Source organism: Gigantopelta aegis, chromosome 10, assembly GCF_016097555.1.
Source record: "Gigantopelta aegis isolate Gae_Host chromosome 10, Gae_host_genome, whole genome shotgun sequence".
Classification (NCBI taxonomy): Eukaryota; Metazoa; Mollusca; class Gastropoda; order Neomphalida; family Peltospiridae; genus Gigantopelta; species Gigantopelta aegis.
This window is the reverse complement of record NC_054708.1, coordinates 3,777,099-3,793,343: the sequence shown is the minus strand read 5'-3', so window position 1 is coordinate 3,793,343 and position 16,245 is coordinate 3,777,099. Positions and strand designations below refer to the sequence as shown.

The window sequence follows — 16,245 nt, the reverse complement described above, 5'->3', positions numbered from 1 at the left end:
AACAAGGTCAAACCCATGAGACAAAATGCATTGGTACAACAGAATGAAGAAAACAGAAGGTGAGAGTTTATCAAGAAGCAGGTACGTGATGGAGCCTCGTACGAGACGGAGGCAATACATACTGCGAAAGAAGCCAGCATGTTTGTCCTTAGAATCACCCAGGAAAACTACGAACACAGAGAGATCCAGTCAAACAAAGTTAAAGTTTGTTTTATTTAACGACACTGCTAGAGCACATTGATTTATTAATCAACAGAACATCAAGCGAGCAGTTTACCATTGGGCCACATCCCACCCCTCCCTCTCCAGTCAAACACATCACACAATGGATTATTATAGAACATTATGTTAAACACAGTAACAACCTGTTGTAACTGGACAGACAAACAAAACAAATCTAATTGATCATTGAGACCACTGTTGCACGTTTATTGATCATTGAGACCACTGTTGCACGTTTATTGATCATTGAGACCACTGTTACACGTTTATTGGTCATTGAGACCACTGCTACATGTTTATTGATCATTGAGACCACTGTTGCACGTTTATTGATCATTGAGACCACTGGACACGTGTATTGATCATTGAGACCACTGTTACACGTTTATTGATCATTGAGACCACTGTTACACGTTTATTGATCATTGAGACCACTGTTACACGTTTATTGATCATTGAGACCACTGTTACACATTTATTGATCATTGAGACCACTGTTACACGTTTATTGATCATTGAGACCACTGTTACACGTTTATTGATCATTGAGACCAGTTGCACGTTTATTGATCATTGAGACCACTGTTGCACGTTTATTGATCATTGAGACCACTGTTTCACGTTTATTGATCAATGAGACCACTGTTGCACGTTTATTGATCATTGAGACCACTGTTACACGTTTATTGATCATTGAGACCACTGTTACACGTTTATTGATCATTGAGACCAGTTGCACGTTTATTGATCATTGAGACCACTGTTGCACGTTTATTGATCATTGAGACCACTGTTGCATGTTTATTGATCATTGAGACCACTGTTGCACGTTTATTGATCATTGAGACCAGTTACATGTTTATTGATCATTGAGACCAGTTACACGTTTATTGATCATTGAGACCAGTTACACGTTTATTGATCATTGAGACCACTGTTTCACGTTTATTGATCATTGAGACCACTGTTACACGTTTATTGATCATTGCGACCAGTTACACGTTTATTGATCATTGAGACCACTGTTACACGTTTATTGATCATTGAGACCACTGTTACACGTTTATTGATCATTGAGACCAGTTGCATGTTTATTGATCATTGAGACCACTGTTGCACGTTTATTGATCATTGAGACCACTGTTTCACGTTTATTGATCATTGAGACCACTGTTGCACGTTTATTGATCATTGAGACCACTGTTGCACGTTTATTGATCATTGAGACCACTGTTGCACGTTTATTGATCATTGAGACCACTGTTGCACGTTTATTGATCATTGAGACCACTGTTGCACGTTTATTGATCATTGCACGTTTATTTTGCAAGTTTTAAAATGGTCATATGTTCCTCTACACAGATTACTGGCAATACAATGTTAAATTGATGGCTTAGAATTAGGCTTGTCAATGAAATTAAAAATTGGAAAATTTTATTACCTAATCTTTATATTCCACAGTAATTTTCTCACAGTCCAACAGTGTTTAATGTATACAGTCTATTACCTGATCTTTATATTCCTCTGTGATTTTCTCAGTTTAACCAGTGTTTAACATATGCTATTACCTGATCTTTATATTCCTCTGTGATTTTCTCATACTGTTTCAAGTTCTTTCTCAGCTCAACCATCTCTTCTTCAGTCTGTTTAAACTTGCACTCCATGTTGATAACGGAAGACTGTAAAGACAGCATCATCACACTATCACAGGGCAATTCAAGTTGCTTGTAAAAATACAAACCAGTAATTAGAACTACGAGAAACCCCAAAAGATAGACACTAAGATAGTCAGGCCCTAATCTAGAATTGAAAAAGTAGGAGAAGTGCCTTCTCCCTTCCCAGAAGAAGGGGGCAAACTGTTATAAAAATAGGTGAAGTGAACATTTACTGGTACATTTCTTTTAATTTTGCCAGTTTCCGCATTCAATTGGAAACATTCTGAATTTTACACTCAGTTCTAATCGTAATATTTTGATATAAAATACTACTTCCGGTAATAAAATTTAAACAAAACAGTTGTATGTTTCATTAAAAACGTGATATTATTAAGTAGTTGATAATGTGCCGTTATGTTAAAATTAAAGTATTAATTAGTATTTTCTGGCATTAGTGACATGGATGTGGCCAAGGATTAACAGTGCTTGACTGGTCACAGCATATGGTGCGACATGCGTCACTTTGAGAAACAATAGCCCAGTTTATGGGTGTATCTGACTACAACATGCATTTAATCTCTTCACAACAGAAACTGAAATGAATATTAACATTTAATGGTTGATTTTGATAATAAATTGAACAAAGTACAACATAATTTCATTATTGTACATTATAGTGCGCATGAGCAGAAACCATTTCCTGTTAATAGTCCGGTTCACAATTACTCGAGGATACAGTCTGGCGCCAAAGAAAAAACCCACTAAGGTCGACGACAGTCACTTTTCGCACCCTTGTTTTGGCTTCGTACACAGTAAATAAAACATCAAACGGTAATTTTTTGATATGATATATTTGACAAAAGGTACTTTTTATTTCTTTCATCTTTTGAAAGTTAAAATTAATATTTTGTCCAGAATTATGAAAAATAACAAAATACCAACCTGTAAACACAGCGTTGTCTGCTTGTTATAGGAATTCGACAGGGGTCAAGGTTAGTAGACCAGTTTTTATTTTAATGTGGTGAAGCATTGTAATAATATAGCTGATTTTGAATTTGAATGACGTCAGTATTCCAATCATGTCACTTTGAATCGCCTTACAATAACGATACACTGGGTACATGGCATTTCCGTAAGAATGCTGGAAAAATTCCAAAGCAAAATTGCTACTGAAAATTTTTTGTTTGAACATTACTAATGCACCTGAATATGTTTGAAAGAAAGAAAGAAATGTTTTATTTAACGACGCACTCAACACATTTTATTTACGGTTATATGGCATCAGACATATGGTTAAGGACCACACAGATTTTGAGAGGAAACCCGCTGTCGCCACTACATGGGCTACTCTTCCAATTAGCAGCAAGGGATCTTTTATTTGCGCTTCCCACAGGCAGGATAGCACAAACCATGGCCTTTGTTGAACCAGTTATGGATCACTGGTCGGCGCAAGTGGTTTGCACCTACCCATTGAGCCTTGCGGAGCACTCACTCAGGGTTTGGAGTCGGTATCTGGATTAAAAATCCCATGCCTCTACTGGGATCCGAACCCAGTACCTACCAGCCTGTAGACCGATGGCCTGCCACGACGCCACCGAGGCGGGTCTGAATATGTTTGAAGAAAATCTTGTGATAAAAAAAATTGTACCTTTTACGAAATATGGATTTCAAGTGAAATTACTGTAAGATTTATTTTATTTACTGTGTACGAAGCCAAAACAAGGGTGCGAAAAGTGACTGTCGTCGACTTTAGGCAACAAGGTGCCAAGTGAGCTATAACAATAAACAAGTCGGGGTCTTGACATCTGTTGTGTGATTTTGTTTTTGAACTCGGATTAGGTCCAAAATATTACTGCGACTTCGACTTCTCACTGCTGTTTGAACAACTTGAGCAGAGTTTTGGTGAAAAAACTGCTCATTTCAGTAGCAAAATTAGGGCCTGATAGTGTGATCATATCCAGGTAACATTAGTAAACAGTGACCAGCTCTTGCTACAGACTACATTCATTACAAGATGCTGAATCAAAACATGTATGGACAATGTTACCACTGGCCCAAGCGAAATGGTAGAAACTGACATGATATCTATGCAACCACATGTTCAATGTTTACATCTTGTCGTTTTGGATGTTTTTGTCTGACCTAGTTAGCTGTACATGTATTTAGAAAGTAACATATTTATGGAACTGCATAAAACAACGGTCAGTAGTAAGAGAGCCCCATTTCAAACAATATCCAATCTCTGAGGGGCGAAAACCAAACAAAACAAAACATATTTATTTTAAAAAAAACAAAAAAAACAATTGCAAATATATATTATTATGAACATAACCGACTAATGGATGAACGGACACAGTATTTTATAGCAATAATGACCAAGTTATTACTATGGCCTGTGGTTTGTTGGGTGTTGTATGTGCCAAGTTTGAAACATGGGCACCAAAAAAAGAAAACGTTGTGAAAGAGATAAAAAAATAATGTGCCATTAATGATTTCCGGTGCACCAACTGCTGAATGGCTACAATATACCTCATAACTCATCTAACTTAAACTGGATATTTTATATAAAATTAGGTGGATCAATATGGCTTTAGTCAAATATGGGAAAGTCAAGGCTTTTTATACCCTCACAGAAATACATGTAAGTTGAAACAAGAACTCAAGTCGAAATATATTTAAATTCTGGTCAGATACTATTCAAAACAATGATTCTAAACTCAGAGCATACAGTCTATTTAAATCTGAGTTTAAATCAGAAAACTACCTGCTCTGCACACCAAACTTCGAACAACGCAGACAATTTACTAAAATGATTATCAGTGCATACAATCTTCATATTGAACTTGGAAGTTTCTGTAAACCTAAAAACCTAACTGAACAGAGGACTTGCTTTGTTTGTAATTCTCAAGCTGTGGAAGATGAATAACATTTTATTTTAGACTGCCCTATTATGTTGAAAATCATCAACTTATCTACTCTAAATAGCAATTTACAATTTATACTTACTATGTCATACAATAATGATGACATTGAAATTCTGAACCATGTATTAACATTTATTGATGGTTGTATTTCTAAACATAAAGTTCTTGTTCTGCTATCAGTGGGGCAATAATTTAATTTAATTATTTCCAAGTACTTTGACCATTTTATTTTTATAATATACTTTATTATTATATAGTAATTTTATTCCTATAAATATAATACAAGCTTTGTCTCCGTCTGGCCTGTACAATAATATTGTTATTATTAATTGTTATTGTTGTTATTGATGTTGTATGTTTTGTTTTATTTTGGGTTTTTTAGGGTTTTATGTTTGCTGACATCAATTTGTTTGGTATTATGCAATAAATTGAATTGAACTGAATTGAAATTGTAGAACCCATGTAGTGAATGTGGGAGAACTGTTGTGTTTTTTAAACCCTTATTATTTCAGTGATGTAATTTTGCCTTATTTTTTCAATAATATTGTTTCTAAGATAGTGTGTACCTTTAAGCGGTCGTTTTCCAAGCGGAGAGTCGAGAGTTCTGTGTTCTTTTCATGGACTCTCACACTTATTTCATCCACTTGTGACTTGGAATTCTCTTCTACCCGATCCAGCAAGTTTTCTAATTCTTTAATACGTCTGTACAAAGAAAATGCAAACTTTTACAAATGATTATACAAATAATGCATTGTTTAATAATGCACTACAAGAATCCTTCATGTGTGTCCATGTGGGACAGGGCTATTCCATCCCACGGTACATAATTTCTTCTTATAGTTAAAAAAATTTCCTGTCAAATACAATTGTGTCCATGTGGGACAGGGCTATTCCATCCCACGGTAAATAATTTCTTCTTATAGTTAAATGGTTTTCCTGTCAAATACAATTGTGTCCATGTGGGACAGGGCTATTCCATCCGACGGTACATAATTTCTTCTTATAGTTAAATTTTTTTCCTGTCAAATACAATTACAGGAACAGTTTATTTTAAATTTAATTAGACAATAAATTTTAGGAATTGGACTGATATTATTCATATGTACATAACAACACATTTTTTATAAGTCTAACAAACATCAATATGAGCACAAATGGTTTTAAATACACATCTGATATAACAAGGGCTAAAAAGAGAAAAACAGACAGGTAGAGTACAATATCTATTTTACTATTTAGTTAAAATGAAATTGTGCTAATCATTATCAACAGTATCATAAACAGAAATGAAAATCCAATTTTCCCTTTGCAATAGACATCTTCAGCTTTGGTGATTTCTGGAGCTTTCATTTGCATTTACTGAAAACATGATTCCTCACATACTCATTAGTTGGTGACACCGCAGTTATTAACACTGTTATAGTCTGCAATCAACACATACATAGTGAACAAAGAGTAAAATTACAACAAATATTACTACAAGCATGTGAGAAAAACCAGCAAGCAAGCAAGACAAAGAAACAGAGTTCAAACTACACTAATTAACTCAAGTAAACTTCACAAGACGTAAACAGAACAAATACTGTGGGCACTGAGTAAAACCAATTACAGGTTTAATATCTTTTTCTCCATCTTTTTCGTTTGATGTCAAGTTTCCTAAAGCAAGTATGTGTACCTATGGTTTCACTTTAATAAAGCGTTCAACATGGAATAGAAGGGAATGATTGTTTAACGTGTACATCCAGAGCAAGCTGTTGTAGCGCATGCCTGTCCTGGGCACAGGAAAGGTGGGGGTGGGTAGGAGGGGGAGGGGGGGACCACCTGCATTGGCAGGTGCAAGGGAGCACCAGCAGTCCGACCATAGCCGTGCTGTGGAATTTGGAATGTCCCATAGGATTAAGCCAAAGAGATGTGTGCGCATTTTGATGAAGGAATTTAGGCATAATTGAACGGTCGGTCTAAATGGAAAGGTAGGGAGCTACATGTAGGTTTAGAATTTTAGTAGGCCGAGAGTAGCTCGTTAACTGGACCTATGGTGCTGACATGTCTCCCTAGGCTGCCTAACAGCTGACTTGTGTGTATAAATAACTTCAGTGTTTGCAAGTTAATACAGTGTCCAATAATAAACCTGAATGTAGCTCATACGTTTTTTTTTTGTTTAAATAACTATAATCTTCCAATCTGAGTTTAGCCTTTTTGCTAAGTTGTATAAATAACTTACGTGTTGAGTGCATTGTTTTCAACCTGAGTGACGGCCCTTTCTTTGTCTACGCTCTCAAACTTGAGGTCATACTGGCCAATCTCGGATTGAAGGTGGGCCACTAGCCTCTCCCTCTCAACGAGCTGAGCACTCAGTCTTTCTAGAGCTTCTTCATTCCGTTCAGCACGCTGCTTTTGAGCTCTGAATGAAAACATCAAGTGCTCATGCAAAGTTTGCTATTAAGTGAAATAGTGTGTGCTGGCAATCTGCATTATAAGTAAACAATGCATGTGTGTGTTACAGTAAATTATTTGTTAAAAATACAAGTTAAAGTTTGTTTTGTTTAATGACATCACTAGAGCACATTGATTTATTGATCATTAGCTATTGGATGTCAAACATTTGGTAATTTTGACATAGCCTTAGATAGGAAACCCGCTACATTTTTCAATTAGTAGCTAGGGATTTTTACATGCACCATCCCACACAAGATAGCACATACCGCTGCTTTTCATATACCAATCGTGGTGCACTGGCTGGGATGAGAAATAACCCAATGGGTTCACCGACAGGGATCGATCCCAAACCGACTGCACATCAAACAAGCGCTTTACCACTGGGCTCTGTCCCGCCCCTTTGTTAAAAATAAAGTCAAATCAAATTGCTGAAATAATTCAGACATGTTTCTTTGCTGCCTTTAAAAGTTTTGACACAAACCACAGCCACTATGTCATCTATTTTGACACAGAAATAATCCATCACCACTGTGAAAAACTAAATGCACTAAAGAGCCAACTATAAACCAAAGTTCAATCTGTTATTGCTCATCAGAGCTTTAGACTGCGAGGTGATAATAAATTTATGCCCAAAATATGTATGTTCAAAATAAGCAAGCCCTAAGCTGTAATTAGACTGAAATAACTTGAAATGCATTTCTGAATAACTACATCATCTTTACCAGCTGTTAACAACATTACTATATACTAACAAGATCTCAGAGTGCTCAGAACAAACAAAAACTCATTATGCCCAAATTAGTGAGATCTAAAGCCCTGCTCATATTAGGTGTTCTTTGTAATAACAAAAAACCAGCCAGTTTAAGAAATACCAATGTTATATTTCATACAAATGTATCAGTATGAAAATACTACTTTTAGTTGCTTGAGGTACATGTAGTAAAGTTGTTATATTTTGCAAAGGGTCCTGACTTTTAGCTGTAACTGTTACAGCCATTTGTAAGGGCGACACTTTATCGAAGCCTTCAGTCTAAACTATGTTTTAAATACACAGGGCCAGAAGGAGCTATCTGAAAGACCACACCAAAAACAGAACACAAACTTAACACAGAAGGTTGAACTAAACATCCTATGGATGGCTTCTAAGAATGTCACAAACACGGTACTTGTTGGAAAGCCATGGCAGTATTCTCACCAGAGGTTAATAAGCTTAGGTCTCACTACACAGTTGACTTCCAGGTGAGAGTTCATTCATCATGGTTCATTATAGTTCCTAATTGTGACATATCTTGTGGTTCACATATTCACTTCTAGTAATTGGGGAAGAATTAAAACAATTTGTATGTTTAATGGCTGGATTCTGCTCATGTTATTTTCTAATAACGTGCAATGACTTTCTGGGACATGGGTGTATAGCGGTAGAGACAGCCAGAGTGAATCAGTTAATGAACCACCTGTTTGGACCAGTACTACAGCCAGATGCAGTCATATAGAAAAAAACTGAGATGCAAATGTTTCAATTTTGGAGTGAAAATAAATGCTTACATAATGTATGCTCACAATGGTGTATGTTGTTAGTGCCAACGAGAACCCGTTCTATTGGCAATCTTCATTTGAAGTTGGATAACTTAACATGGATTTCAATGACAGATAACATCTGTGTAGTGAGACCATACACACAAAAGATGAGGTAATTAGGAACTGGTTTAGACTAGCGCCAGTGTTCTCACTGCTCCATTTAAGCGGGCGTCCCGCCCCGCTATTCCATTTTGCCGCCCTCCTTTCACGTTCCCCGCCATCCTTTATTTTTCAGCACCTATCTCCGCTATTTCCAAATGCACATTTCTTTCCATACAAAAAAAAACGATCAGTCTGCACACTGGACATCAAAGAAAACAAGCTGCGTTGTGTACGAAAAAGCAATTGACGAAACATTTACGACAGTTACCGTAACGTAATTTAACAGTATTTTTAACAGCTTCTATTTTGTCCCATATCTGTATCCATTTGTATGTTTGACAGACACAATAAAAGTTATATTTTATGTGAGCAATGAAAACATTTTATTTTTTACGGATTCGGCAATCTCCGATTGAAAAAACCCTCACTTATTTGGCGCCAAATTTGTCAAGTGATCAGAACGGTCATTCTGTCTTTTGTTTCCACTAACTATCGTCTGATATTTTGTCCTCAGTTGCAGATATAATTGGTTGTAACTGATGATTTTTACTTTCTGTCATTCTGTTTATTCAGCAGTTCTTTATAAAATATTGTAAACTTTTCATTTTGGGGGATATGAACGCACGCTTATAAAAACAACGGAAGTGGTAGTGTTTATCATTAAAATCATTTATCTTGAGTGCCAAATAATATATACACCGCCTTTACAAAAACGAAACTACTTTGTATCAGCTGGCGATAATATTTTATCACAGCGATCGATTCATTCGATGAAGATGGAAATAACAAAAATGTATCCGACATTAGGAGATCACTTTATAAATATCTTTATTGTTTTTCATATATCTTGAAATCTTTATTAAAAATAATATTAAAACTTTGATCGGTCCAGCAAAACCGGAACTGCCAGTGAATTGACTTCGGTTCAGTTAAAAGACGAGTCTGCTTGTATTTCGTATTTATAAACCTTTTTGCACTTTTTTGTAGGCAAAATAAGGAATATGTCTTTTCACAAAGTCTACCAATACACAACAATATGGTAACCAAACTACTTCTCCCCCCCTCCTACCCCTTTTTTGTTTTTTTTTGCTTTTCGTTTATTGGGGGGTTTTTTTTTTGGGGGGGGGGGTTTAAGGGTGTGGTGCCGAGCGGCCGCACTCCTTTAATTTTCACCCAGCGAGAACACTGAGCGCGTACACAGACTGGTAAACAGGTTGTACACACGTGACATGTGACTGACCTGGTGGGAGCTGGTTTAGACTAGCATGTATACAGACTGGTACACAGGTTGTACACACGTGACATGTGACTGACCTGGTGGGAGCTGGATTAGACTAGCATGTACACAGACTGGTACACAGGTTGTACACACGTGACATGTGACTGACCTGTTGGGAGCTGGATTAGACTAGCACGTATACAGACTGGTACACAGGTTGTACACACGTGACATGTGACTGACCTGGTGGGAGCTGGGTTAGACTAGCATGTATACAGACTGGTACACAGGTTGTACACACGTGACATGTGACTGACCTGGTGGGAGCTGGGTTAGACTAGCATGTACACAGACTGGTACACAGGTTGTACACACGTGACATGTGACTGACCTGTTGGGAGCTGGATTAGACTAGCACATACACAGACTGGTACACAGGTTGTACACACGTGACATGTGACTGACCTGGTGGGAGCTGGGTTAGACTAGCGCATACACAGACTGGTACACAGGTTGTACACACGTGACATGTGACTGACCTAAAGGGAGCTGGGTTAGACTAGCATGTACACAGACTGGTAAACAGGTTGTACACACGTGACATGTGACTGACCTAAAGGGAGCTGGGTTAGACTAGCATGTATACAGACTGGTACACAGGTTGTACACACGTGACATGTGACTGACCTGGTGGGAGCTGGATTAGACTAGCATGTACATGTACACAGACTGGTACACAGGTTGTACACACGTGACATGTGACTGACCTGTTGGGAGCTGGATTAGACTAGCATGTATACAGACTGGTACACAGGTTGTACACACGTGACATGTGACTGACCTGTTGGGAGCTGGATTAGACTAGCATGTATACAGACTGGTACACAGGTTGTACACACGTGACATGTGACTGACCTAAAGGGAGCTGGTTTAGACTAGCATGTATACAGACTGGTACACAGGTTGTACACACGTGACATGTGACTGACCTAAAGGGAGCTGGGTTAGACTAGCACGTACACAAGACTGGTACACAGGTTGTACACACGTGACATGTGACTGACCTGTTGGGAGCTGGGTTAGACTAGCGCATACACAGACTGGTACACAGGTTGTACACACGTGACATGTGACTGACCTGGAGGGAGCTGGGTTAGACTAGCACATACACAAGACTGGTAAACAGGTTGTACACACGTGACATGTGACTGACCTGTTGGGAGCTGGGTTAGACTAGCATGTATACAGACTGGTACACAGGTTGTACACACGTGACATGTGACTGACCTGGTGGGAGCTGGGTTAGACTAGCACATACACAAGACTGGTACACAGGTTGTACACACGTGACATGTGACTGACCTGGAGGGAGCTGGGTTAGACTAGCACATACACAGACTGGTACACAGGTTGTACACACGTGACATGTGACTGACCTGGTGGGAGCTGGGTTAGACTAGCGCATACACAGACTGGTACACAGGTTGTACACACGTGACATGTGACTGACCTAAAGGGAGCTGGGTTAGACTAGCATGTACACAGACTGGTAAACAGGTTGTACACACGTGACATGTGACTGACCTAAAGGGAGCTGGGTTAGACTAGCATGTATACAGACTGGTACACAGGTTGTACACACGTGACATGTGACTGACCTGGTGGGAGCTGGATTAGACTAGCATGTACATGTACACAGACTGGTACACAGGTTGTACACACGTGACATGTGACTGACCTGTTGGGAGCTGGATTAGACTAGCATGTATACAGACTGGTACACAGGTTGTACACACGTGACATGTGACTGACCTGTTGGGAGCTGGATTAGACTAGCATGTATACAGACTGGTACACAGGTTGTACACACGTGACATGTGACTGACCTAAAGGGAGCTGGTTTAGACTAGCATGTATACAGACTGGTACACAGGTTGTACACACGTGACATGTGACTGACCTAAAGGGAGCTGGGTTAGACTAGCACGTACACAAGACTGGTACACAGGTTGTACACACGTGACATGTGACTGACCTGTTGGGAGCTGGGTTAGACTAGCGCATACACAGACTGGTACACAGGTTGTACACACGTGACATGTGACTGACCTGGAGGGAGCTGGGTTAGACTAGCACATACACAAGACTGGTAAACAGGTTGTACACACGTGACATGTGACTGACCTGTTGGGAGCTGGGTTAGACTAGCATGTATACAGACTGGTACACAGGTTGTACACACGTGACATGTGACTGACCTGGTGGGAGCTGGGTTAGACTAGCACATACACAAGACTGGTACACAGGTTGTACACACGTGACATGTGACTGACCTGGAGGGAGCTGGGTTAGACTAGCACATACACAAGACTGGTAAACAGGTTGTACACACGTGACATGTGACTGACCTGGTGGGAGCTGGATTAGACTAGCATGTACACAAGACTGGTACACAGGTTGTACACACGTGACATGTGACTGACCTGGTGGGAGCTGGGTTAGACTAGCACATACACAAGACTGGTACACAGGTTGTACACACGTGACATGTGACTGACCTGGTGGGAGCTGGATTAGACTAGCACATACACAAGACTGGTACACAGGTTGTACACACGTGACATGTGACTGACCTGGAGGGAGCTGGGTTAGACTAGCGCATACACAGACTGGTACACAGGTTGTACACACGTGACATGTGACTGACCTGGTGGGAGCTGGGTTAGACTAGCGCATACACAGACTGGTACACAGGTTGTACACACGTGACATGTGACTGACCTGGTGGGAGCTGGATTAGACTAGCATGTATACAGACTGGTACACAGGTTGTACACACGTGACATGTGACTGACCTGGTGGGAGCTGGATTAGACTAGCATGTACACAGACTGGTACACAGGTTGTACACACGTGACATGTGACTGACCTGGTGGGAGCTGGATTAGACTAGCATGTACACAGACTGGTACACAGGTTGTACACACGTGACATGTGACTGACCTGGAGGGAGCTGGGTTAGACTAGCACATACACAAGACTGGTAAACAGGTTGTACACACGTGACATGTGACTGACCTGGTGGGAGCTGGGTTAGACTAGCACATACACAAGACTGGTACACAGGTTGTACACACGTGACATGTGACTGACCTGGTGGGAGCTGGGTTAGACTAGCATGTATACAGACTGGTACACAGGTTGTACACACGTGACATGTGACTGACCTGGTGGGAGCTGGTTTAGACTAGCATGTATACAGACTGGTACACAGGTTGTACACACGTGACATGTGACTGACCTGGTGGGAGCTGGATTAGACTAGCATGTACACAGACTGGTACACAGGTTGTACACACGTGACATGTGACTGACCTGGTGGGAGCTGGATTAGACTAGCATGTACACAGACTGGTACACAGGTTGTACACACGTGACATGTGACTGACCTGTTGGGAGCTGGATTAGACTAGCATGTACACAGACTGGTACACAGGTTGTACACACGTGACATGTGACTGACCTGGTGGGAGCTGGATTAGACTAGCATGTACACAGACTGGTACACAGGTTGTACACACGTGACATGTGACTGACCTGGTGGGAGCTGGATTAGACTAGCATGTACACAGACTGGTACACAGGTTGTACACACGTGACATGTGACTGACCTGGTGGGAGCTGGATTAGACTAGCATGTACACAGACTGGTACACAGGTTGTACACACGTGACATGTGACTGACCTGGTGGGAGCTGGATTAGACTAGCATGTACACAGACTGGTACACAGGTTGTACACACGTGACATGTGACTGACCTGGTGGGAGCTGGATTAGACTAGCATGTACACAGACTGGTACACAGGTTGTACACACGTGACATGTGACTGACCTGGTGGGAGCTGGATTAGACTAGCATGTACACAGACTGGTACACAGGTTGTACACACGTGACATGTGACTGACCTGGTGGGAGCTGGGTTAGACTAGCACATACACAGACTGGTACACAGGTTGTACACACGTGACATGTGACTGACCTGGTGGGAGCTGGATTAGACTAGCATGTATACAGACTGGTACACAGGTTGTACACACGTGACATGTGACTGACCTGGTGGCTTTCTTCAGACTCTCCTTGTCGTGGGTCAGCTTGTCCTTGGCCTTGTCCAGCAGGGACTGCAGGTGTTCGATCTCTGTCCTGTACTGACCAGTGTTGCCCTCTATGGTCTAAATTTACAATAATAAACAAGTTACCAGTTGTTATCAATTTTATGTCCCAAATGACTCAATTTTCATTAGTCTTTAACACATACAACAAACATTTAGATTTATCAAAACCTAAGTCGACTCTACAACACATACAACAAACAATCAACGTTTGAATTAAGCACTTGACCGTTTTCGGACAAGAAAAATGTACCTTGGTGGACAAATAAAAAATGAAATTCATTTTGTGCAATCAAGAACATTGTCCTTGCACTTGAATAAAACAAATCATTTATTTGGATAGATAAAACTATAGGTGAACAAGTAGATTTCTAGATGTATTTGTCCTGTAAGTAAACAGGACTTTTTAAATTTTTTGCCTAATTTTAATCAATAATAACTCATCAAAAATATCATAAAAATTAGAAAAACACACACGAATAATACTTACCAATTCAAATATAAAATTTATTTTATATATTTATAAAACTTTTAAGAGAAAATATGGGAGTAAAAGTTATAAATTTGTACTCCTCAACGTGTTTTTTGTCAAAAATTAATCCAGTAGTCTAAAGGTTAAGCAGGGAGGGCCGCCCTACTATTGCATTTTGCCATCCCACTTTTGTGTTTTGTTGCCCCTCTTTATTTTCCAACATCCTACTATATTTTACAGCACCCAGCTCCACTATTTCAAAATGCACACATTTTTCAGACACTGAAAAAAATCTCAGTCTGGACATGAAAGGCAACAAGTTGTGATGTGTATGGAAACGCAACTGATGAAAAACTACGAAGTACATGTAAATTATAACAGTAAGTTAAATTAACAGTATTTTTAACAAAAATACAGCATCTATTGTGTCCTATACCAGTATTTTTAACAGCATCTATTGTGTCCTATACCAGTATTTTTAACAGCATCTATTGTCCTATACCAGTATTTTTAACAGCATCTATTGTGTCCTATACCAGTATTTTTAACAGCATCTATTGTGTCCTATACCAGTATTTTTAACAGCATCTATTGTGTCCTATACCAGTATTTATTGGTATGTTTGATACACACAATAAATGTTATATTTTATTTCAGCAATGAAAACATTATATTTTTATCGTTTCGGCAATCTCTGACTAAAAAATCTACTTATTTGGTGCCAAATTTGTGACGTGATCAGAACAGTCATTCTGTATTTTGTGTCCACTGACTCTCGTCTGATATTTTGTCCTCAACTGCAGATTTAATTGGTTATATCTGATGATTTTTACTTACTGTTTTTTGTTTATTCAGCAATTCTTAATAAATATTAGAAATTTTTCATTTTCTCAGGGATATCACCGCTTATAAAAACAACGGAAGTGGTAGTATTCATCATTAAAAATCATTTATCATGGATGTCAAATAACATATACACCGCTATTACAAAAACGAAATACAATTTTACTAATAGTAATAATGTCATCTAAAAGGGAGATAGAACTTAATAACACTAAGATTGGGGAATAGGGGTGGGGCAGGATATTCATATTTACAAAATATGCTTAAATGCAGCATTTGACAATGTTTTTTTCACTAGCCATCAGGCATGGCAATAGTAGTTATTTTCTAGCTCAACATTGAATATCACTAACCATGGGAGTGGAGCTAACATAATCTAGAAGCCCTGATGTATTTGTGTATTTGGTTCAGCTAGTGACGAATACGAATTCAACTACCGTATATTGCCGTGTATAAGCCGAGTTTTGAAGCCTAGAAATACCTTCTTAAAAAGGGGGGGTCGGCTTATACAGGGAGTCTAGAATTTGATACGTAAAATCATGAACAGCCAATGAACGAAAACTGGTTTAATGTGGTTATAACTTTCAACCCGTAAATGGCAGTCATGTGTGGAAAAAATGTAT

The 16,245-nt window shown here is 39.1% G+C and overlaps 1 protein-coding gene across 3 annotated transcripts in view; it reads right to left on the bottom strand.

The window, feature by feature from the left end:
- LOC121384558 (outer dense fiber protein 2-like) overlaps positions 1–16,245 on the bottom strand; it is a 51,210-nt gene that overhangs the window by 13,104 nt on the left and 21,861 nt on the right. For 2 of the 3 annotated variants that reach the window (XM_041515003.1, XM_041515004.1), the window contains 4 exons: positions 14,252–14,367; positions 7,023–7,202; positions 5,368–5,503; positions 1,791–1,901 (listed from right to left, as the gene is read on the bottom strand). In XM_041515003.1, the coding sequence (XP_041370937.1) occupies positions 1,791–1,901; positions 5,368–5,503; positions 7,023–7,202; positions 14,252–14,367 (543 nt within the window). The remainder of the gene's footprint in view (positions 1–1,790; positions 1,902–5,367; positions 5,504–7,022; positions 7,203–14,251; positions 14,368–16,245) is intronic. The other variant, XM_041515005.1, reaches the window with a different exon arrangement.